General features: G+C 36.5%; 1 protein-coding gene across 2 annotated transcripts in view; it reads left to right on the top strand.

Annotated features, from left to right (window-relative positions):
- Nucleotides 1–326: 326 nt before the first annotated feature.
- The window catches only part of MYBL1 (MYB proto-oncogene like 1), a 39,695-nt gene continuing 13,981 nt past the window's right edge, over nucleotides 327–26,040 (top strand). For both annotated transcript variants that reach the window (XM_005563453.4, XM_005563452.4), the window contains exons 1-10: nucleotides 327–805; nucleotides 9,789–9,894; nucleotides 10,539–10,610; nucleotides 13,417–13,509; nucleotides 15,048–15,268; nucleotides 16,846–17,020; nucleotides 19,419–19,493; nucleotides 20,075–20,179; nucleotides 23,979–24,212; nucleotides 25,567–25,935. In XM_005563453.4, coding sequence (XP_005563510.1) covers nucleotides 786–805; nucleotides 9,789–9,894; nucleotides 10,539–10,610; nucleotides 13,417–13,509; nucleotides 15,048–15,268; nucleotides 16,846–17,020; nucleotides 19,419–19,493; nucleotides 20,075–20,179; nucleotides 23,979–24,212; nucleotides 25,567–25,935 — 1,470 coding nt within the window. In that variant the 5' untranslated portion in view covers nucleotides 327–785. The remainder of the gene's footprint in view (nucleotides 806–9,788; nucleotides 9,895–10,538; nucleotides 10,611–13,416; nucleotides 13,510–15,047; nucleotides 15,269–16,845; nucleotides 17,021–19,418; nucleotides 19,494–20,074; nucleotides 20,180–23,978; nucleotides 24,213–25,566; nucleotides 25,936–26,040) is intronic.

Here is a 26,040-nt window from a genome sequence, read left to right as displayed (position 1 = left end):
GACTCCACCGCCCGCTTCCGGACCCGCTCCAGCGCCGCTTCCGGACCCGCTCCTCGGCTAGCGCAGGAACTTGCTCTCCCAGCAGGCCCCGCGCGGTGCGCCTCTCGGCGCGTTCCGGGTCCTGTGACAGCTCGGCCCGCATGCCCCACCCGCGGCCCCACCCGCGGCCCCACCCCCTGGCTCCGGGCTCGTTCCCCGACTCCGCGAGTTCCAGTCCCAGCTTCCAGCTCCCCAGCCCCGCCCTCAGCCGCGCGCGCTCTCCCCGCCCCGCCCCCGCTGCTCCGCGTGCGGTCCCCACAGCCAATGGGGTTCAGGGCCGCGTGCGCAGATTCAAACGGCGGCTCTTGAGGGAGGCTGGGCGCGAGATTCGGCGGTGCGGACAAAACCCTGCAGGAGACTGCGAGCCCTGCAGAACTGCTAGCTGCGGGGAGAGGGGAGGGTCGGCGCCTGTGGCGGAGCCGGTCTGGGACCGGGGCGGGGAGGCTGACAAGCGGCGGGAGAAGCCGGCGGAGGGCGGGATCGCGCCTCCTGACATGTTGGGGGCATCCCTGGCAGGGCCGGGCCGGGGCTAAGAGCGGCACTGCGGGCCGGGGTCGGGGGCGGGTCGCGGTCCGCCCCCGCTGTCCCTCCGTCCTACCCTGTCGAGGACGTGCGTTCCGCACTCGGCAGTCTCCAGAGGGAGCGAGGGAAGCTGCTGGAGAATCAGGGAGAAGGAGCATTCGCCGGAGGCTGGAGGAGGCTGACCCGCGTCCCCGCCCAGCCCGCTCCTATGCGGTACTTGAAGGATGGCGAAGAGGTCGCGCAGGTGGGTGGCACCCCTTTCGCTCAGGCCTGTCGGCGCCGTCTCGGCTTAGATTCTCTTTCCTATCCCACTGCCCTCTCCCGCCATAAGGCCCTCCCCGGCGAGGGCAGAGGTTTTTATTCCCGCGTGCCCGCGGCCGCTTGGCCTCGATGGCCGGAGCGCAGCCGCGACGTGTGGAGAGTTGGAGACCAGGGTGTTTGAGGCGCGGGACGTACGAGATGCCCAGGTTTCTCCGTGGCTCTCCTCACAGTGCGTGTCCAGGCCCCTGACCTCACGCTGCCACTTCTTCGGGGCAGGTTTCTTGCCAGGTAAGTTGAGCGCTTTTAGGGAGTTCGCTACGCAGAGAAAACTGGCTGTGTCCTGCCAGGAGGACTTGAAAATGGTGTTCGGGCGACTCTTTTCTGAATGACAGTACAGTCAAAATAGGAACTCCGCGGTGAACCTGGGCAGCCACCCCTCTGCCAACCTAGCTATCTTGAAACGTTGTGGAAAATCCTCTGGGGAATAGCTGAGCGAAACTTTTCGATGTTTTCTGTAATTTCCATACCCATATTCTCAGCTTTATGTATATATGTATATTTTAATATCCTCTATTGGGACCATGTCACATAGTAACAACTAGTAGTAACAACTAGTAGCTTGATCTTAAAATAAAACAATGTGTTTGATTCACTTAATATTTTGAGTGTCTGTGTTTGACTCTGACCGTACCTAAGTGTTGCACAGAGGTAAAGCACTTTTTTCCACCTTTGCCTGGAAAATGTGCTAGGATGAATTTATGTGTCTACTTTTTGTTTACATGCCATTACAGCAGCTACTCATAAATTATGTGGAGTAATTGCTTAGATAACAAAAATATAGGGTGTCTTCTGATTTTCAGCATTATCAGATAAACCTGAAAAGATGTTTGGCAGAATTTCCAAATTTTTTTTTATCTAGATCCACAGCCCCAAAATCTTAACTAGAGATGTGTTTCCTAAGTTGAAATTTAGTAATGGGGGTCATTCACTGCAGAGTTCTGCTAAAAATTGGCAGTAACTATACATAATTGTTTTTTGCTTTGTCTGTTAAATATCTGCTGTGTGCAGGATGCTTCTGCAGAAATCCTTAAGTCCCGGTAAACTTACTAGTTTTGTACTAAGTTATAGGGCAAACCCTTGAGATGATATAAATGTATACACAGACCCCTCTAAAACTGTTTTCAACCTTTGCACTATTGACATCTTGGGCCAGATAATTCTTGTAATGGGGAGATGTTTAGCAGCATCCCTGGCTTCTACCCAGTAGAGATAGGAACACTCCACTTCCCTCAGTCATGACAGTTAAAATGTCTCCAGACATTGCCAGATATATTTTGGGGGACAAAATCACTCAGGAAAGAACCACCCCTCTAGAACTTCAAGGACCCAATTAACATCAATCTTCAGAAAAGATAGATATTTAAACCTCTTGTAATTTATGATTGCTGAAGTACTGGTTTAGGCTTTTTGAATTTTTAAATTTAAAAAAATGTAAAAATAAGATGACAATTGAATATGTTAACTCAATAACAAGTTTATTAATGTGTGATATCTACTTATCAGTATTGCTGTTAATCTTATTTGAAACAGTTTCTTGGCTAATTCTGTCATCAGCATTTAGTTAAATTAAAATTATGACTAGACATGAATGTTTAAATGTCAGAACCTTCCCCTCCCCAAAGGGTTTTCTGTCAATTTCATATGTATGAAGTGTATGTTTCATAATAATAGACAAAGGAGAAATAACTTAATGTTAGTTTGCCTATGTAAGTTGTTTTATTAAGAATACTGTGAGCTTGAAATCTAAATATTGTACTTTTGACATTTATCCCTTGCCAGTTGTGTAAGTTAATTTAAACATGATAGAGTGATTTAAAGAGTCAAATCCCGAGTAATTAAATGTGGTGGGGTGAAGCTACACTGTCCCTGGGAGTATACAGATAGAGGATGTGGGAGAAATTATCATCTCTGAATGATGTATCTCTTAAGTCTTCATACTTGAATGTGTTTCATACTCTAAATTACATTTCTTGCATACGTAAATATGATTTACATATCTTAGATGATAGTAGATGCTCTGCTTTTGTGCTTCAACCAAAAACAAAAGAAGATAGCATGTGAATTGTTTTGAAGCAAAAATAATGTAGTCATTGGGAAAAATCTCTCTTGCCTTTTAGCTAAGTATCTTAATATATTTGAACTCAATTTATAGCTGAAAGGGAAAAGAAATAAAAGTTACTTCAGGTTGTAATTTGAGATCTCCAGTATACAACCATTTTAGCGGTCAAGTGAAAACTATACTTTGCTATATAAAAGTTTTGCCTAAGAGCATAGGCATAAATCCTGTAATATACGTTTCCTATGTGATCTGAAAAAAAAAAAGAAAAAAGAAAACCTAAAAGTAGAAAACTAAGTGTTACCTCAAGTGTGAAATAACTGCAGGACGTTAGCTGTTTTGACCTTTAAGATAGCTGTAGTATCTCTCCTCTAGATTTACATAAAGGAAGACTCATTTGTATTGTGACTTTAAATAATTTTACGTCCCACTGGGAATTGCAATGACAATTTACAGGCAATACTAACATTAATATATCTGTTATTAATATATATTTGACTTTTAAGCATATTTATATATACATAATTAATTTTGGATTCGAAAATCAGTTTTACCCTTTAAAGTAAACTTTTAAAAAGTCATTTAGAAACCTGCTTACTAGTAACAGATTAAAGTATTTACGCTTGGGATGGCCTATGACTATACTAACCTGAAAAGATAAAAGCCAGCTCTTGAAATAGAAGATGTTTTTTCAATGTTATGTAGATGTGTGTGTGTAGGAACCAATTTTACTGTGTTGTTTCCAGCAAAACGGGTGGGGATGAAATTATACTGAAATATGAGAACTGATCTTTTAATCGGTTTTGTCATTAACTGGCAATACTGTTTGGGGAAGCTGGTAAACTCTGCCTCGGTTTTTCATCTGGTTAATGTATGGAGTTTGGATTTTATGGTCTGTAAGGTAGTTTCTAGCTTTAATATATATATTTGAAGACATTTTGTAATCTTTTCTCATTTAAAAGCATATACATACTAATGAAATAGAAAATTTCTCACATTGTTTTTGTTTATGGAATTACTAGGTAGAACTCTCTTTAGTATTGCTATTAATAATGATCAAAGGTTATGTAAAGTCAAATTTGTCTTACTATAATAATGCTGGCTTGCACAGTTCAGATTTGGAAATAAAATATTCATGTATGCAGTACATCATATTAACCACTGGGTGGCCTAATTTCACTTTATTAAATCAACCTGGTAAATTTTCATACCTTGAATATGATTGGACTTGTCCTCAAGATTGTATAATAAAGATATATTTTTTTTGTCTGTGATAAAGATTTCGGACTTGAGTTAATTTGTGATTTAAAATATTATCAACTTGATGCAATTTTACTAGAGCAAATTTTATAGAACCGGTATTTCTCTTTCTTTTAGAATAAAAATTTTTTTAAAATTTCAGTTTCCTCCTTGGAATACCTCATTTACTGGTTTAAGTGATATAATTGTTATCCTCTAAAATTGAACTTCTAAACGTTTTATCTTAACATCACATGTGAATTATTTCATCAAGTGGGTATTATTTCACAAAGTCATGACTATCATGTCCTGTTAGCTTGCACCCCAATGTTAAGTTACTCTTAACTATTTTCCTGGCCTAATGAGTTATAAATTTTTTTGTGTGCTTCCTTTGACTGTTTCATAATCACCCTAATCCCTTTACTTCACAATCTTTGAAACTGTTTCCATTTGAATATAGTAGTTTGGTTATGTATTAGACATTTATCAAATAAATATTTTCTTTGACTTAAGAAAACTAGCAGAATCATTCTGGAAACCAAGTCCTGGGTTGGAGAGTCAAAGACCGAATTAATCTATTATTGCTTTGTGACTAGAGAAATAATGTCACTTTATTTTGCTATCTTCTAGATAATTACACTAGGCTAGAAATGGTTTATTTAACTACATAGTAGGAAGCCAGTTTTATTAAATTATTACATATTATCAGCATTGATTGCTATAATACAGAAATGTCAAAAGATTATATAAAAGTAGACAGAACAGATCCATTTTGATGATGTCTAATCATTTTTCAGTGATGGGACTTTTTCATTGTTAAATGGTGAAAGTGGGATATTGGTGCAGTGATTTGTGGGGTTTTATCCTTTCCCTGTTTTCTTTGCAAATTATAGGCATTCTCAGGCATCTTTCTTTGTAGCTAGTGATGTTGATACATATCTAGGATCTTTTTTTTGGTTATATGTATTTGAAAGTTAACATTGTCTTTTCAATACTCACTTACATATATGTAGAAATAACTCGATGCCATAACTAAGAAGGAGGTGGACTCTAGGAAAGTCCCAGTGGTAAATAATTCTAAGAGTTCTACTTGCTCCCTGACACTTACCCATTCAAAAAGCCCAGCTTACTGAACATTGAATGGGCTGTATAACTCAGTGTCTGAAACTGATGACCATGCTGAAATGCGAAACAGAGAATGAAACCTCATGTAGAAATAGAAATTTCTCACAATAAAGTGGGTAAAAAGTAAGGGGCAAAATTTTACAGTTAAAATGAAAAAGTTTTTAGGAAAATTACTCTTTGGAAACTCGTGTTTTTGACCAAAATAATGTTTTTGGACTCATATCCTTAAAATATTTTGTAAGAATCTTAAAGTGGGTTTCGTATAGATTAAATGTGACGTAGATAGTTTTGTGAATACTCAAGATTTATATGGGCAAATTCCCAAGGTAAAAAATATTTTGACTTAGAAATAACTTGTATTTTAAAGCAGTCTCAAATACGCTGTTATGGAAACTTTGGGGATCTGAAGAGAGGGAGGAAAAGAAAGAGACCCTGTGGAAAGCATGCCTGAGGGCTATTTGGGGTGTCAGGAAGTGGTAATGTTGCTGGTGGCATTTCTAAGAAAGGTTAAACAGTACGGTAGATAACCTTCAAAGGACGTTTTCTGGTATTCAATATTTAAAAATGTTTCAGCAGGTTCTGCTTCTTAAAATTCTACCACTTGGAGGTGTTTTTTAGGGTTTTGAAATTCTTTTAACAAATGAGAATGCCTTTTGCCTCTTCCTAGAGGTATTTTCATTTGTTAAAACATTTTCTTTCTTAGATCCACTTCGAGATCACATGTATTGAAGAAAGTGGAAGTTTTGGTTGGGTTGGAAAGGAGTGAGATAATTTTGGAATATAGAGCACTTGGTGGAGTTGGAAGGTTAGGGAAGATTGTTCATTAGTTTTACAAATATTTGAGTGGCAGGTACTGTGCTTAGTCCTGAGAGGTGAACGTGATAGACATGGTCTGCACTCATGAGCTTACTTTTTGGATGTGGAGGTTGGCAAATGTGATAAACATTAAAAAGAAGAAAGGTAGGTGCTCTTAGTACACACAAATAGGACAGAAAGCTACAGTATGGTGTTTTATCTGATTCAGTAGCTTTCTTAGAAATTTATGAAGTCATTGGACCCTGAAGATGTTGAATTTAACAATTTAATCTTGGCCAATCGGGTGATATTTCTGATAGCTGAAAATGGCTGCACGTATCAGGTATTTAATCAAGCCTGTAGAGGTGTTTTTTTGTTTTTTTTTTTTTTTGTTTTTTTTTTAACATAGTTTAATAAAACAACCATATGTGGGCCGGGCGTGGTGGCTCACACCTGTAATCCCAACAGTTTGGGAGGCCAAGGTTGGCTGATCACCTGAGGTCAGGAATTTGAGACCAGCCTGGCCAACAGGGTGAAACCCGGTCTCTACTAAAAAAATACAAAAATTAACCAAGCATGATGGCAGGCACCTGTAATTCCTTCTCTTGGGAGGCTGAGGAAGGAGAATTGCTTAAACTGGGGAGGTGGAGGTGGCAGTGAGCCGAGATTGTGCCACTGCCCTCCAGCCTGGGCGACAGAGCGAGACTCCATCTCAAAAAAGAAACAAAACAAAACAGCCATGTATGAAAGGATGACTGGTGGATTATTGTTACAAATAGACAATGGCTTCAGGGAGAGAGAACATTGGACTACTGAAGTGCATTGAACTGTAGAAGCAGATCATAGGGAAATGGAAGAATCTTGGTGTTTTGCTTGGTCAAATATGAAGAATTTTGTTCCAATGGAATTGACAAGTCAATGGAAGTTAGACGTTCCTGCAAAGGATCTATAGACAGTATATATTAAATCTGGACCTTCATTTTTCAATTTTGTAAGATTAAAATTACTAACTTACATAGATACTAGAAACTACTTGCATGCGCTTAACTATGTTAGAGTAAGGTTAAACAAATCTTCAGACTTTTGCTGTTTGAAATCAGAATGAATTTTTGAGAAAGAGTTGAATCTAGTAAGGCAAAAATAATTTTGAATACTATTAGGTGATCAGCCTATGCACGTAATACTAATATTGAGGCACCTTTCTGTGCCATATGCTGTGTGAGGTGTTATATATGTTTTCTCATTTAATTTTATCCTTAAAGCAGCACTATAAGGTAGGTGGTATTACTATCATTTTACAAACAAATAAACTAAATCCCTGAGAGGTTAATGTGTTCACGGTTACAGAGTGAGTCATTAAGTTAGAACCAGAACCTTGTTCTGATTCCAAAATGAACTTGAGGTTGTCTTTAGTATTTTCCAGCTTCCTAGCACTTTCCCCCTATTTTTCCAGTATGTTGTAGTATAGTGGTTAAGTAGTGACTGTGGGCAAGAGGTTACATTTCTAAGTCAAAGTTTCCTATTCTGTGAAATAGGAATAATGATAATATTCCCCTCTTCCAGTTGTGAGGCATTAAGAGAAAAATTTCATAGACTACCACAATGTCTGGTACTTAGAGAGTTTTAAGTAAGTGTTAGACTGTGTTATTTTCAGATGCCATGACTTTGTTCAGTCCACAGCCTACTCAGAATCCTCTAATTCAGTTTGTTTGTTTATTTATTTATTTATTTATTTATTTATTTATTTATTTATAGAGAGGGAGTCTCGCTCTGTCACCCGGGCTGGAGTGCAATGATGTGATCTCGGCTCACTGTAACCTCTACCTCCCAGGTTCAAGTGATTCTCCCGCCTCAACCTCCCAAGTAGCTGGGATTATAGGCACCCACCATCATGCCCAGCTAATTTTTGTATTTTTAGTAGAGACAGGGGTTTCACCGTGTTGGCCAGGCTGGTCTCGAACTCCTGACCTCAAATGATCTGCTCGTCTTAGCCTCCCAAAGTGCTGGGATTACAGGTGTCCAAGCCCGGCCCATCTTAATTTAAAAAAATGGCTACCCAGTGTCTTAACACCATTTGTTGAAAAGTCTACCTTTACTCCACTGATTTGAAATATTACTGTTATAATTTACCAAATTCCATGTGGGTCTTTTTTCTTTCCTGAATGTTCTGTTCTGTTCCATTTATCTATGTGTTTGTTCGTGTGGTAGTACCATTCTGTTTTATTTCTTTACAGTGTGTTTTGATATTGGGTAGTGGTAATTCTCTGATTATTATTTTTTAAAACTTTTCTCTCTATTCTTGATTTTTTTCATATGAATTGTAGATTCAGCTTGTCTGATTCTCTCCCAAAATCTATTGGTATTTTTATTCATTTTATTTAAATTTATGAATTAGGGAGAATGGACATCTCCCTAAATTAGAGAATGGACATATCTATAATATTGTTTTCTTATCCAAGAATGTGGTCAGAAGGCTGGGCATGGTGATGCATGCCTGTAATCCCAAGCGTGGGATTTGGGAGGCTGAGGCAGGAGGATCACTTGAGCTTAGGAGTTCAAGACCAGCCTTGGGGGTGGAGCAACATGGCAAAACCCTATCTCTACAAAAAATAGAAAGAATTAGCTGGGCATGATAGTGCATGAGGATTGCCTGAGCCTGGGAGTTCGAGGCTACAGTGAGCTGTGATTAAGCCACTGCACTCCAGCCTGGGCGACAGTGCAAGCTGAGACGCTCTCTGAAAAAAAAAAAGTCAGAATGTTTTTCCATTTGTTCAAGACTTCTGTGTCTCACAATAGTGTCTTGTCACTTACTGTACCTTTAGCTTGTATGTTAAAATTATTTTTAGATGTTAAAAATTTTTTGTTGTTGGTATTGTTAATTGGATCACTTCTATTGTGTCTTTTAATTGGCTGTGGTTTATATTCCATTACCATTTGTCAGGCCCCAATAATTTCTTGCTTGGGTTGTTGTGAAGATTACTAATTGGTTTTTCTTTTTCAATTTCACCACACTCTTGTCATTGATTTTTCTAAAACACAAGATATTTGTCTTTTGTCTTTTGCTGTGTTTAAGTTCTTTAACTCTTTAGAATAAAGGTCAAATGAAGAGTAAAGGTCGAATTCCTTAACATGACATACAAGATTATGATTTTTCCCATAGTGGCATATCCAACCCCATGTGTTTGGTGTCAGTATGAAGTATAGCTCCAGGCCGGGCGCGGTGGTTCACGCCTGTAATCTCAAAACTTTGGGAGGCCGAGGTGGGTGGATCACGAGGTCAGGAGATTGAGACCATCCTGGTTAACACGGTGAAACCCTGTCTCTACTAAAAAAACAAAAAATTAGCCGGGTGTAGCGGCGGGCACCTGTAGTCCCAGCTACTCCAGAGGCTGAGGCAGGAGAATGGCGTGAACCCGTGAGGTGGAGCTCTCAGTGAGCCAACATAGTGCCACTGCACTCCAGCCTGAGCGACAGAGCAAGACTCTGTCTCAAAAAAAAAAAAAAAAAAAGTACCACACCCCACCCCATTGTCTGACTCTTAATTTTTTATACTTTGAATAGTCTCATTGTGAATGCATCTTGTAGTCTGTATGATTTCTTCAGTCATACCTGCACACACAGGTTCAATGATTGAATTTACAAATTTAAATAAAATTCTTGATTTCACAAATTGTGTTTTTTTTTTTTGTAGTGAGGATGAGGATGATGACCTTCAGTATGCCGATCATGATTATGAAGTACCACAACAAAAAGGACTGAAGAAGCTCTGGAACAGAGTAAAATGGACAAGGGATGAGGTTATTATCTGACAAAGTTTACTAGTTTCTTACATGTATTTATGGATTAATATTACTATAGTTATACAGCCAGGTGTGGTGGCTCACGCCTGTAATCCCAGCACTTTGGGAGGCCGAGATGGGCGGATCACTTGAGGTCAGGAGTTCAAGACCAGCCTGGCCAACGTGATGAAACCCTGTCTCTACTAAAAATACAAAAATTAGCCTGGTGTGGTGGCATGTGTCTGTAATCCTAATCCTACTTGGGAGGCTGAGGCAGGAGGATCGCTTGAACCTGGGAGGCAGAGGGTTGCAGTGAGCTGAGATTACACCACTGCACTCCAGCCTGGGTGACAGAGCGAGACTCCATCTCAAAAACAAAAAAAAAACCTACTGTTGTTATGAAAGATTTAAAAACAAAATATGAGAAAAAGTATGCATCAATTAACTGTACATTCTTTTTCTTCAACCAGAGACATGAATAATAGATGACATTGGGACTTACAGAAACAGTATAATAAATGGAGGAATTTGTATTATAGTGGATAGCTTTAGTTATTCTATGGTTACCAGATGCTCCTTAATATAACTGGAGAGTTACCTATATTTAGGGGTAGAGGAAAAGGATGGGGGAAAGCTTTTTAATTTTCGTACTGTTTTAATAGGACGATAAATTAAAGAAGTTGGTTGAACAACATGGAACTGATGATTGGACTCTAATTGCTAGTCATCTTCAAGTAAGTGAAATATTAAATTATATTTCTAACATGGCTGGTTTAAGGCATTGGGTTAAATTTGCTATTTTTCAAAAATGTGTCCACGTATTTTAATTTTAGGTTTCCTTCCTAAAAACATCCCTGTTTGTTTGGTCTGCCTATAGTTGGTTGCTAATGGCTTAGAAAGTCTGGTCTTTTAGTAATGTGTTTATCCTGGGGCCTAAAAAGATTATTAACTTAAAACAAAAATGGTAATAAATTTATGTGGGACCTTATAAATATTTGCTAATACACTTTAAAACATTCTGTGAGAAATATATAGAGATATTTGATAGCTAACCAAAAAATCCAGAAAAGCCCTATTTAAAAAAGCTTATCATCTGAGGCTTACCTTTTAAAATGTTGATTTTAAAAACTATTATGCCTATTGTTTACCATATTACTTACTATTCACCTGCTGTTCATTATATAGCTTTATAATTTATGAAGTATTTTCACATATACTCTTTTTTTTTTTTGAGACGGAGTTTCGCTCTTGTTGCCCAGTCTGGAGAGCAATGGCATGATCTCGGCTCACTGCAGTCTCCGCCTCCCAGGTTCAAGCGATTCTCCTGCCTCAGCCTCCCGAGTAGCTGGGATTATAGGCATGCACCACCACGCCCGTCTAATTTTGTTTGTATTTTTTTTTTTTTAGTAGAGATGGGGTTTCTCCATGTTGGTCAGGCTGGTCTCAAACTCCCAACCTCAGGTGATCTGCCCACCTCGGCCTCCCAAAGTGCTGGGATTACAGGTGTGAGCCACTGTGCCCAGCCCTCACATATACTCTTATTTGTATCCTCAATACACTGTGAGTAGTGAGGGAAAATATACGTATTTGAATTTAAATATTGACTACTTTGGGTTTCATAAACCATGTTAACTATGTTTTTTCTATATTGTCATATGCCTTTCAACATAACCCAGAAATTGAGATCAAGTAATGTGAAAGAGCGTCAATTTTGGAGTCAGTTTGAATTGTGTTCAAATGTCAGCTCTATGAGCGTAGAAAAATTACTTAGCCTCTTTGATTGTCACCTTCCTTATCTATAATATCTAGGTAATCATACTCGTTTCTGTAGTATGGTTGTATAGAACTAGAAATAACATATAGGATGTTTGGCACAATTCTTAATTTTTACCAGGTGTTCAATAAATGGAAGCTAGGTTAGAAAAGTTATTTACATTAGCATTAACAGAAATGCTACAAGGACATACAGGAGCAACCTGATTATTTTGAAGAAAGTATCAGCCTTAAAATGGATCAGCATTGGTGTACAGAAGCCATAAATGAAGCTGAGTTTGAATAAAAATAATTTTAAGTGCATTGGGCAAAAGAGCCATTGGTAGACAAAACATTTGTATCTGTCCCTTTATATGTTTCTAGATTATCTGTAATCTTATGAACTAACAATTTTGTAAACTGTGAATCACTAATAAAGTGTTAGGTGTCGGTGTCATTATCCTTGTAATATATAGGAGTTACCAGGTTCTGAACTGACTAAAATAAGGCTTCATTTATAATTTTTGGAGTTTGAGATGTTTCTACCCAGATACTGCATAGGTTTTCTTATTCTGGTGAATTCATTTTCTTTTTAAGTATGAACACTTAACCAATTTAATTGAAATGTAACATGCATCTTCTATATAGACTATGTAATGTTTTCTTAATAACTTGGAGTCATAATTTATAACATCCTTTTGATCCCATGAAGTAGTATAGTAAAGCCTTTACATTTTTTTAAAACTGTATGGTTAGGTACCGCTGAACTACATGAATCCAGACTGATAGGCTATTTGAGTTCTTTTTCTTTTTCTTTTTTTTTTTTGAGACGGGAGTTTCGCTCTTGTTGCCCAGGTTGGAATGCAATGGTGCAATCTTGGCTCACCGCAACCTCCGCCTCCCAGGCTCAAGCGATTCTCCTGCCTCAGCCTCCTGAGTAGCTGGGATGACAGGCATGCACCACCACACCCGGCTAATTTTGTATTTTTAGTAGAGACAGGGTTTCTCCATGTTGGTCAGGCTGGTCTTGAACTCCAGACCTCAGGTGATCCACCCGCCTCGGCCTCCCAAAGTGCTGGGATTATAGGCATGAGCCACCGTGCCTGGCCCTATTTGAGTTCTTATGTCAGCTTTGTATAGTTTTCTGTCCACTGCTTTTTATTCCTCAGCTCTAAATCCATTTCTTTATGGCGGTTATCTGTGTTTTATCTTTGCTGTTTGCTGTATTATAAGGTGTAGTGTAAAGATACACACTTTAGTTTTAAATAAATTGTTTTTTATTTGTAGTCTAAGCCCTGTTGACTACTGTAATTAAGAAAAAACATAGGTCGGGCGCCGTGGCTCACGCCTGTAATCCCAGCACTTTGGGAGGCCGAGGCGGGTGGATCACGAGGTCAGGAGATCAAGCCCATCCTGGCTAACACAGTGAAAACCTGTCTTTCCTAAAACTACAGAAAATTAGCCGAGCATGGTGGCAGGCGCCTGTAGTCCCAGCTACACGGGAGGCTGAGAATGGCATGAACCCGGGAGGCGGAGCTTGCAGTGAGCTGAGATTGCGCCACTGCACTCCAGCCTGGGCGACAGAGTGAGACTCCCTCTCAAAAAAAAAAAAAAAAAAAAAAAAAAAATTGGGACACAGACATGTAACATAAATGTTACATGTTTAAAGAATGCTGTTGAATACACTATTCTTGAAGTCTTTGTTCTAAGGATGTGAGACATAAATTCGGGCTGACTTGCTTTCTGGAAGACAGTTGTTTAATAACAAAATCATCTAAATTTTTTCAGAATCGCTCTGATTTTCAGTGCCAGCATCGATGGCAGAAAGTTTTAAATCCTGAATTGATAAAGGGTCCTTGGACTAAGGAAGAAGATCAGAGGGTAATGTGTTCATACTCTTTATATTCACTATATAGGTAGACTAGTTTTTTTCTTCCTAATGTGTTGTTTTGACATATGAAATATATGTTTAAGTCACTTTGATTTTGTTCTCTGGAGGCTACTTGCATGAGAATTGAATGTTAAGTGTCTTGAAATGTTGTTGGGTTTTTAAAAAATTGAGTCAAACCAAGTATAACATATAGCCCTTTCTTTCTGAGAGTTTGGTTTGCAGAAGGAAAAATACTTGCTGTAAGGTTACTTACCTTGTTTTGAGCTCTATTTCATAACTGTTAGGGTACAGTTTTTTGTCAAAAATCTAATTAACATTTTAAAACAGATTTTCATTTTATTTTTACATCTAATAACTTGATATGCACAGAAGTCATTCTTAACTTTTTCTCTTGACCTATAATGAGCCGTGGATTAGATAGATGTCAGAGCATCATGTTTCCAAAGGTTTTGTAATTTAAAAACGAAGGTCATTGTTTGTGCTATAAAGTCGGAGATGAATAGAAACTTTTCTGCACTCCACTAGGAATTGTTCTTTAGTTAATGCCTTTTAAGTCATAAAAGTTGCTAATGCAGTTGAGGCATTAGAGCATGCTTACTCCTGCTCAAAACAAACTTTATTTGTTATTCTTATTTTTAAAATTTTTTTAAATAAATAGAGATGGAATCTCGCTATGTTTTCCAGACTGGTCTTGAACTTCTGGGCTCAAGCAATCTGCCCATTTCGGCCACTCAAAATGCTGGGATTAGAGGCTGAGCCATCATGCCCAGCCAGAACAAACTTTAAAGTTACTTCACCTAGACTGCTCTGATTTACTTGATGGCTACTCATAAGTTTTAAAATGTGTGATCTTGTTTAAAAATACATTTACCAAAGCCTTAAATTTTATTTTTTAAAGATAGTAAATAGATATACATACAGTGAAAATATCAACATATATTAAAGTTAGTCTACCAATATAAAATGTTTATGAGGTGATATTTGACATAGGGCAGTGAGGTAAAGTGGGCTGGAATAACTATTCTTGCGATTTTAGGTGAAATAAAAACAACTGTAAAATGTGGAAAAAAGAATATGTAATCTGTGTCCTTTCAGTTTGAGAAAGGAAGAAATGACAGCCCCAATAACTTGGTAGAATCTTTCTGCTTCCAAATTGTTTTTTTGTTTTGTTTTTGGCTTTGTGCTGAAGCTTTTTTTTTTTTTTTTTTTTTTTTTTTAAATAGATGTAAGAGTAGAAAATGCACAAGTTTCAACATGTTTACAGTTATTTCAAGTTAATAGTGTATGAGAGCAATTTAATTTCAAGTGTCTTTAATTAGCCCCTTGGATTTTTAGATGCATTTGGAATCAATTTTTGAAGCTGGCAAATGCTAAAGAGGTATTTATTAGTAATTTTTTTTTTTTTTTTTTTTACAAATTGTAGTTGTGGCTTGGATTTGATGCATTTATTTAAAGTGGTATTCTTGAATTATGTTTTAAAATTCTTTCAAGGTAATGCTTTTTTAAACTTTGTTTTTCTGTTTCCTAGGTTATTGAATTAGTTCAGAAATATGGACCAAAAAGATGGTCTTTAATTGCAAAACATTTAAAAGGAAGAATAGGCAAGCAGTGTAGAGAAAGATGGCATAATCATCTGAATCCTGAGGTAAAGAAATCTTCCTGGACAGAAGAGGAGGACAGGATCATCTATGAAGCACATAAGCGATTGGGAAATCGTTGGGCAGAAATTGCTAAACTACTTCCAGGAAGGTGCTTATATAAATGTATATATATTTTTCTGTACTTAAACATGACCTTTATTACCTTACTATTAAATACATTTGCAAGTCGTCTATGACTTTTTAAAATTTATAATTAAAATGTAGACTATATTACATAAGCAACCTTTTGGGACCATTTGTACTAAATTCTGTGGTAAAGGGTATGATTGCTTTTTTAATGAATTATTTTATGGCAATAATTTGTACAATGAAATGATAGATTTTAGATTATATAAACCTTTAATACACTCCTAAAATCATGTTGACATATCAGTGCCAATCAAGTGAGACCCCCTTTGTATAAACTTTGTTGGAACAGAATCTAAATCTAAGATTTCTTTCATATTGCATTCTATGTGTAAGACCAGGGAATAATATGCTAGCTGCAGTAAACTGCTATGGAAGTGTGTTGGGGAAAATTCAATCTTAATTAATTATGGTATGATCCAAACCATGGAATTAGTATATATATCCATGTGGCTAAAATACAAAATTTTCCTCAGAGGCAGTGGTGTGCTAAGTATACTCTACATTGTACTGATTCATATGTTTTCTAGTAGTGTTTAGTACAGCAGATCAACAACCTTGTGAAAATTCATAACTTAGAAGGCATGCATTTGTCTTTTGTTGCTGTAGTCTCTATCTGTATAGTACGTTATAGCATTACGTGCTTTTACATGTATTCTTAATTTTTATAGACTTGGAAAGTATACAGAGCAAACATTGCTATCTTTGTTTTATAGATAAGATATTAAGGCATAGTGTTAAATTTTTTATTGAAGTTATTAAACCAGGTCTAGATACTTTTAATCTCTTGTACGTCTTCCTACTTTCCATAGAACCTAGCTTAGTGCCTTAACATTTACTGAAAACCTGCTTTATATGTGTATATTTTATGAGGGATGAAATTTGCACTATAAGTAGCTATAGGTTGAAGATTTACATTTTTATAAAGGGAACCTTAGATAAGAAGGGAGCCAATTAATTCTTTCTTACCATAAATATTTTGTTCTAAGAAGTGAAAAAGAATACCGGGATTCTTTAGTTTGTGATTTGCTTTTCATGATCATGTTTGTACCTGGCTTAAGACCTTGGCTCTTGCTATACTCTTTATCTGGAATGCTCTTTTTTTTTTTTTTTCTGTTCTTGTATGGCTGATTTGTTCTAACCAAACCAAAATTACTCTATTACCCACTTTTCTTGTCCTACTTTATTTGCATTGTACTGATTATTTATTTATTTATTTGTTTTTCTATTCCTCCTTCCTTCCCACTTCCACACTTCCAAGGAGAGTGTAAGCTCCATGAGAGCAGTGACCTACTTTGCCTTATTCACTGCAATATTTCTGGTGCTTAGAACTATGCCTGACATATACACATACAGTTTATCTTTTGAATTTAAAAAAAGCACCTATATTCCTGAGTAGAAACTCCAAAAGAAAAATTAAGAAAAAAGTATCTAATTTCATCAGTGTAAAAATTTGTTTTAAGCATTTTGTACAAGTTACACAGTGTTGAAATCTGTGGAATCCTTTTTTCTTTTTAAATTGTACCTTTCCTTTCTTAGGACTGATAATTCTATCAAAAATCATTGGAATTCTACTATGCGAAGAAAAGTGGAACAGGAGGGCTATTTACAAGATGGAGTAAAATCAGAACGATCTTCATCTAAACTTCAACACAAACCTTGTGCAGCTATGGATCATATGCAAACCCAGAATCAGTTTTACATACCTGTTCAGGCACATACTTTTAATACCTTTATTATTTTAAAAAATTTCTTAAGTTGCCATATGAGAAGGTGTTTTGTTTCTTAATAGGACAAGTACAATGCATATTAAGGGGTAAATAGAGAAATTGAAAAAAATGTGTAACTTTGATTTATAAGTATTTTGAGAACAGATTTATTAAAATGTTTCCTTTTATATGTAATTTTTACATTAAGAAACTATATACATTTCCTAATACTCTAATTCTTTGAATCTTCATTTATGATTCAAAGCTAATGGTCATCTGTGCTTTAACATTCTACTGTACTTTCCATTTAAAAAATTTTGGTGTAATTATAGTATTGCTTATCTCTAAGAGGTAGGTATATATAAAATGGCTTAAAGGAGAAAGTAGCAAAAAATAACAAGTAATTGTTTTGGGGGGTGTGGTAATTAATTGGCCTTTGCTGACATTCAGCTTTGCTTTTCCCCCTAATAACTAATCACTTGGGTAATTTTAGTCTTTGTTTAGATGATTCATTAAAGTAGATATTACATGAGCTCAAAATGGGGCAAGCTCTATGTTGTCCCTTACAGTGCATTTTTCTACTTGGAAGATATTAGTGTAGGAGTCTTCATGGGATTTGTTTTACATTTCCTTGTCTACCTGTTATGCCATTTTTCACAATGCGCAATTCTTGGTTCTTGTCACATAAATTGTAAAGATTAAGTCAGGACTTAGTGGTTGTCTACCAAAAGATAAAATTGGGCGAGATATTAAAAATCTGTGCTTTTTATGCCTGAGATTTGATTTTTGACATTTTGTGGACATTAAGTTTTTTAAGCATCATTTTAAAAGAACCACTTAGAGTAATGACATTTTCATTAACAATAGGAAAACAAGTGAAGACAGTATATCTGCTGAGACTCAATACCTTAAGGTTTTTATTATGTTTCTTTACATTTTTCTTTAGAGTCTAGATTTCAGCAGCATAAACTGAAACATTCTGCTTCTGTCTTAGAAAGGTTATCATTTAAATTTATTTTTTTAACTTGTAGAAAGATAATACATGGGGCCAACAGAGTATTTAACAGTCTTAATCTAAATATGTTGGAAAGATGAGGATATTTCTTGTACTACAAGAATTGTTTCCTTTTTAATTTAGATATATTCATTATTCAATTAATTTAAACTAATAAGATAATTTTATTATATGTGTGACTTGATAAAAAAAATAGATGGGTTTAAAATACTGTCACAGATTTTCATGAAAAGTTTGGGAAAGATAAGTTTTTAATTCGTTGGAGTTAGCAAGCTGAGCGATAAGTGGTACTAATCGAATATTCTAAACGTTAAGTTCTATGTTAGAAGTTATACATAATAATTCTGCATTATATAGTGATTTAGGTAGATCATTATGGAAAGCAGACAATTTCATATTTATATTTTTAAATTTTAAGCCTTTTTTTTTTTTTTTTTTTTTTTTGAGACAGAGTCTCTTTCTGTTGCCACGCTGGAGTGCAGTGGTACGCACACAGCTCACTGCAGCCTCAACCACCTGAGCTCATGTGATCCTCCTGCTTCAGCCTCCTGAGTAGCTGGGACTATAGGCATGTTCCACGACACCCAGCTAATTTTTTAATTTTTTGTAAAGACAGGGTCTTGCCATGTTGCCCAGGCTGGTCTTGGATTCCTGGGCTCAAGCAACCATACTCCCTCAGCCTCCCAAAGTGCTGGAATTACAGGGTTGGGCCACTGCACCCAGCCCCAATTTTAAGGCTTTTAAAAACACCTTCTCTCATATGTCTTCCCACTACTGCTTACTAAATTTATATGTATCTTGAAAATTCTTATTACAGATGTTTAAGAAAGAAGCAGAATGATACGTAGCCTATCATAAGTATATCTATTAAAAGTATATGAGTGATTCTGATTGTTTTTCTAAGACAAGTAATAGGAGAAGCCTTTCGAATGGAGTGGTGATAAAAGTAGGAGGTATGAACATTGAAAACTTGCTTCAGTCTCTGTCCTTGTGAGTGCTTCATTCATATGGACACATAGGAACACAATTACTTTGTTTTCTCTAGGAGATAGAGCAACCCTTCTAATAGTAGACGTTTAAATATATATGGGAAATGTCAGATTTAATAAACTGGCTGATAAATCTAGGCTAAGTAATTCTCATATTTCATCTGGGGAAAAAAGTCTTTTCTAAGTGTTATAACTTTTAATCCATAGGTTCTAGGATTGGAGCTGTAGTTATTATTTAATAGATAAGAAAGTATTATAGGTATAAAATTTCAAAATTAATACAGGTACTTTCTAAGTTTTTTATGTTGATACTATTTCAAAAGTTTTTGTCATTTGCTTTAGATTTTAAACATTTATATATCATTATATGTGTGATAAAATGCATTAATTACTTTTTAGATACCTGGGTATCAGTATGTGTCACCTGAAGGCAATTGTATAGAACATGTTCAGCCTACTTCTGCCTTTATTCAGGTAACTTTTATTTACAACAAAAACCAAAGGAAATGTGTTCAGTCACATTTTAAAAAGCCTAATAGTATCTATTTCCTCATTTATTAAACTAGTATAAAAATAATACGATCTGTCCTACTTGGAGTACTCTAACCTTAAAGAAGAAAGTGTGTAAGTGGGGTTTAAGAAATATAAACCGTACAAGTATAAGATGATTAACAATACCAGTATGGTAGTCCTTTCATTCTTTCAAGGTAAAGCATTCAAGTTGTGAATGGACATATTTTTGCTAAATTGTATAGAATGTATGTATTAAGATTTAAAAATCTAAAATATTCCAAACATACATTTCAGCTGATATAGATGATGCAACATTTTTTTAAGGCATTAAAATTTTCCCAAATCTGTTAAGTTGAAAATATTTACCAGCAGCTCTTTAGATACCAGAGGGATTGTAATAATGAATATTTAGTATTTAGTAGCATTAAGCTTTATTAGAAAAAATATATTTCATGTTGCATAGAAGAAAATAAACATGAGAACACTAATAATAAAGCAATTATGTAAGTAGCCTGTTTTCTCTTTTATTTAACTTATTTTAGCAACCCTTCATTGATGAAGATCCTGATAAGGAAAAGAAAATAAAGGAACTTGAGTTGCTGCTTATGTCAGCTGAGAATGAAGTTAGAAGAAAGCGAATTCCATCAGTAAGAAATAAGCTTAAGTGTTATTTGTATTGTTAGAATCTTTCATATATGCTTTTTGTCATTTTTATCAGCTAGAAAGCATACTCAGTATGACTGCAGATTTTAATATGGAGTAAAAATGGTTTTGTTATTTTTTTCATTTGCAACTTTCAGGTTGCCTGATTTTTTCTTTTTCTTTTTGAGACAGGATCTTGCTCTGTCACCCAGGCAGAAATGCAGTGGTGTAATCACTGATCACTGAAGCCTTGACCTTGGCTCAAATGATGCCCCACCTCAGCCTCTCAAGTAGCTGGGACTACAGGTGCCTGCCACCATGCCTGACAAATTTTTTTTTATTTTTTATTTTTGTAGAGACAGGGTTTCACCGTGCTGCTCAGGCTGGTCTCAAACTCCTGGGCTCAAGTGATTCTCCTGCCTTGGCCTCCCAAAGTGCTGGGATTATAGGTGTGAGCCGCTGTGCCTGGCCCAAGGTTGCCTGATTTTGATATACATTTCTTTGAGCATAATTTACAGTGTTCTGTGTTAGGATACTTCTTGAGTCATAAATGCAAAGCAGGTGTAAAGTAAACTATATATACACACACATATATATTTGTAAAAATTATGTGTGTTTAGATTAGGCTTTGGCGTTATTTTAGACATTCCATGTAATGATGGGTTTAATTCTTTTTAAAATAAAGAATCGAATAGATGTAGAGGGATTTATAAGCTCCAAAATTACTTTTATTCTCTTTAAAATTTTTTCCTATTTACTAGATTTAGAATATGAGCTCAGTAAATTAAAGAAAGTAATAACACTAAAAATATATGGGAAAAGGAACATTTAGATTTTATGCTCTCTAAACAATTCTTGTAAAAGAAAAAATTTTATATAGATGTTGGGTGTTGGTTACCCCATGTGAAAACTATTGTAAGATTTGGTTGATGAGACTAGGAGTGTTAAATTAGGATCAAAGGTAATTATCCTAGTAGAATTAAGCAGGTTATGCTAGATTGGTTAAAAGAAAGATACAAGTTTATACTTAAATGACTTTTTTTTAGGTTTTTAAATTAAAATTTTTAAATTGGGAAATAATTGTACATTTTCATGGGGTACATAGTGATGTTTCCATACATGTGATGTATATTGACCAGATCATGTTAATTAGCATATCCATCATCTCACATACTTATAATTTCTCTGTCTTGGGAACATTCAATATCTCCCCTTCTAACTATTTGAAACTATTTAATATTGTTAACTATAGTCATCCTACAGTGATATAGAACACTAGAACTTGTTCCTTCTATCTAGCTGTGATTTTGTATTCTTTAACGCATATTTCCCTATCCCTCCCTTCACCCTACCCTTCCTTTAAATAACATTTTTAAAAATTTAAAATAATGCCTTGAGCCTTATATTTTTATTTTTTTTTAGACAGAGTCTCACTCTCATTCAAGCTGGAGTGCAGTGGCGCAATCTTGGCTCTACAAAAAGTTTTTTTTTTTTTTTTTTAAATTAGCTAAGTGTGGTGGTGCACAACTGTGGTCCTAACTACCCAGGAGGCTCCTGGGTTCAAGTGATTCTCCTGCCTCAGCCTCCCGAGTAGCTGGGATCACAGGCATGTAACAACATGCCCAGCTAATTTTTAAAATTTTTTTAGTAGAGATGGCGTTTCACCCTAGTCTTGAACACCTAACCTCAAGTGATTTGCCCACCTTGGCCTCCCAAAGTACTGGGATTACAGACTTGAGCCACCATTCCTCGCCCCTTTTTACATTTAGAAAAGGGTTTCTTTGTTTTTTTGTTTGGGACTAAATGAGAGGACAGAATACTGAGAGTGACTGGGAACTCAGGCAAAATTACTACAAAGATAACCTGAAATCTTGAAATAGTATTATGAGGCAACTGGTGATGTCTTTATACTACTTAAGAGGATATTAATAAAAATGATATTTATTGATTATAATAGGCAAGATATGTATTATAAGAAAAGCAATTTCTGTTTTTTGGTTTTTGAGTCAGGGTCTTGGTCTGTTGCCCAGGCTGGAGTGCAGTGGTACGATCATGGCTCACTGCAGCCTCAGCCTCCTGGGTTTAAGCAGTCCTCCCACCTCAGCTTCCTGGGTAGCTAAGACCACAGGTGTGTGCCACCACACTTGGCTAATTAAAAATATACTTTTTGTAGAGATAGGATTTCCCTATGTTGCAGTTTCTGTTTTGAAACTGCAAAAACCATGAGCAACTAGGAAGACCTGACATATACTTACCTTAAAGTTAATTTGTTTTTGTTAGGAAGCTACAAATAGGCTGGGATTGGTGGCTTATGCCCCAGCTTTGCTGGGTATTCTTGGCAGGCATTTTTTTTTTTCAGTACTTCTCAAATATATCATTTCATTCTCTTCTGGCCTGTAAGGTTTTTTCAGATAAATCTGCTGTTATCTAATAAGGATTTCCTTATGTGTGATGTAATACTTTTACTTTGCAATTTTTATTTTTAATTTTCTTTTGATAAGGGTCTCACTCTCACCCAGGCTGGAGTGCGGTGGTGTGATCACAGTTTGCTGCAGCCTTGACTTCTTGGGTTCAAGTGATGCCCTCACCTCAGCCTTTTGAGTTCTGGGACTACAGGCGCGTGCTACCATGCCCAGCTAATTTTTGTATTTTTTGTAGAAATGGAGTTTCGTTATGTTGGCTAAACTGTTCTCAAACTCCTGGGCTCAAGCAATCTGCCTGCCTTGACCTCCCAAAGTGCTGGGACTATAGGCATGAGCCACCATACATGGTCTCTCGTGCTATTTTTAGAATTCTCTCTTTGACTTTTGACAATTTGTGAGTCACAAAGTTTATGGTAACATATAGGAGAGGTGCTTGATTTAGATTGTTGTCACCAGGGAAAGGTGGAAGAAGTTCCTGGAAGAAGTCCTAATTGAACTCAGCCTTGAAGGACAATGATTATATGTTAGCAAGATAAATGAATTAGAACATTATTATAAATGAAGCAGATAAAAGTGTACAATCAGATGAAGTACTTTCCAGTATTTGAACTGTGTGGTAAGAATAGCTTCCCTTTGGGAGGCCAAGGTGGGCAGGTCACCTGAGTTCAGGAGTTTGAGACCAGCCTGGCCAACATGGTGAAATCCCGTCTCTACTAAAAATACAAAAAATTAGCTGAGTGTGGTGGTGGGTGCCTGTAATCCCAGCTACCCAGGAGGCTGAGGCAGGAGAATTGTTTGAACCCAGGAGGTGGAGGTTGCAGTGAGCTGAGATCGCACCGCTGTACCCCAGCCTGGACAACTGAGTGAAAACTCCCACCTCAGGAAAAAAAAAAGAATAGCTTCCCTGGTCAGTAGGTTACAGAGCATTTTATTAATAGATAAAGGGAGCAGCAATATGTGCAAAGGCACTCAAGGTCAAAATAGTATAATTCATTGGGAGAATTGCAAGTGCTATAGTTGGGTATTCCTGATAACTACCAGGAATAAATAGATATACCTGGTAAGATTTAAATATATAGCTCTTGAGTAGAAGTGTTGAGAAATTAAGTTTGGAAGGAAGGGAGTAGCCAAATTCTAAGAGTTTGGACTTTATGTTGTATGTCAATGCTTGTTTTATCTCATCATGATTGTATAGATTAAAAATTTTAATTAGAAAAAAACATAGTCAAAGCATGTCGTTTAATGAAAAGAAGTATACCAATTTGAGGAAAGACAAAATATTTGCTACTATATTTTTAGCCTAATTGAAATGTGTTGAAATCTGAATTTATGCCTACATTGAGAATGACAAATAATATTAAAATTTCTTTTGTACTTTTAGCAGCCTGGAAGTTTTTCTAGCTGGTCTGGTAGTTTCCTCATGGATGATAACATGTCTAATACTCTAAATAGCCTTGACGAGCACACTAGTGAGTTTTACAGTATGGATGAAAATCAGCCTGTGTCTGCTCAGCAGAATTCACCTACAAAGTTCCTGGCCGTGGAGGCCAACGCTGTGTTGTCCTCTTTGCAGACCATCCCAGAATTTGCAGAGACTCTAGAACTTATTGAATCTGTAAGTAAAAAATTGTAAGATTATCAAAAGTTCAATTTTAGTTACATGATTTCATGCTCAGAAACTGAGTTTTGGACATTGACCAGTTTTATGTTTTGTATGCCATACTTAATTTTGTTCTGGTATTTTGCAGTGGCTTCTAGGGGAAAAAAGTTTAAAATTTTCTCAAATATGTGCCTTTTGAGGAATTTTTAAAAATTAAAAACTTAATTCATTTTTTATTATATAAGTTATACAGGTGCATTAGAGAAAGCTGGAAACTAGAGAAAACTGTAAAAAAGAAAATTAAAATGTTTCATAAACCCAGAGTTAATAATTTGATATTTTCCTTTCAGTCTGTGTTCTATACTTAGAAAATGCATTATATTTTTAAACCCAAAAATACACTTCTGTATTACATTTGTGGATTTTTTTTTTCCACCCTATCATGAGCATGTTTCTGTTTCCTTAACTTTTTTAAACTTGAATTTTTTGTTGTTGTTGTTAAGATGGAGTCTCACTCTGTCGCCCAGGCTGGAGTGCAGTGGCACAATCTCAGTTCACTGCAACCTCTGCCTCCTGGGTTCAAGCGCTTCTCCTGCCTCAGCCTTCTGAGTAGCGGGATTACAGGTGCCTGCCACCATACCCAGCTAATTTTTATATTTTTAGTGGCAATGGAGTTTCCTCATGTTGGCCAGGCTGGTCTCGAACTCCTGACCTCAAGTGATCCTCCCACCTCGGCCTCCCAAAGTGCTGGGATTACAGTCGTGAGCCACCATGCCTGGCCTAAATTTGAATTTTAGGGGCTTTGTAGTATTCCATCAGATGAATATAAGAAAATATATTTACCCAATGTACTATTATTATTGGACATTTAGGTAGTGTCTAGCTTTTCAGCATTACGAATAACATATAAAGCTTTGTGCAAAATCATGATTATGTCTTTAGGTTAAATTGAATTTCTGGATCAAAGTGTATCACCATTTTTAACATGTTCCATACACATTACCAAATGATTATGCAGAATTTGATGGTGTCTTCCTGATGTGGAGTAGAATGTGAAGTTTTATAACGAATTATACTTTTTGATAATAACTTAATTTTTGATAATAACTTACAATTTGTTCTTCTTAAAATACTTTGACAGTAAGCTTCAACTACTGAATTAGATGAACTATTATGTATTCTGGAATCATAGGAAAGCCATAATCTGTTCCTCTCAAATGACCTTGCTTAAAAAAAAAATGTCCAAGGAAAGCGTTTCCACTGATAAAATGAGTTGTTAATTAACTCTGTGGAAATCATCATCCTGTGTTCAAGATCAGATTTAACTAGGTTATAGCATTAACTTTACTAACAGTTTAATTTATTGCAGGATCCTGTAGCATGGAGTGATGTTACCAGTTTTGATATTTCTGATGCTGCTGCTTCTCCTATCAAATCCACCCCAGTTAAATTAATGAGAATTCAGCACAATGAAGGAGCCATGGAATGCCAATTTAACGTCAGTCTTGTACTTGAAGGGAAAAAAAACACTTGTAATGGTGGCAACAGTGAAGCTGTTCCTTTAACATCCCCAAATGTAGCCAAGTTTAGCACTCCACCAGCCATCCTCAGAAAGAAGAGAAAAATGCGAGTGGGCCTTTCCCCAGGCAGCGAACTTAGGGATGGCTTATTGAACGATGGTGGTAATACAGCGCTAAAACATACACCACTGAAAACACTACCATTTTCTCCTTCACAGGTAGCGGTGTTGATTTTGTTTATGTTTCTAAATGTCAATGAGTTAGATTAAATTAGATCTTTAATATCCTTACTAGCAGTTGGTAACTTTGATAACATAAAAAAA

This window comes from Macaca fascicularis, chromosome 8 (genome assembly GCF_037993035.2).
Source record: "Macaca fascicularis isolate 582-1 chromosome 8, T2T-MFA8v1.1".
In the NCBI taxonomy this organism is placed as follows: Eukaryota; Metazoa; Chordata; class Mammalia; order Primates; family Cercopithecidae; genus Macaca; species Macaca fascicularis.
The sequence above is the reverse complement of the archived record's forward strand: the minus strand, read 5'-3'. Positions and strand labels throughout refer to the sequence as shown.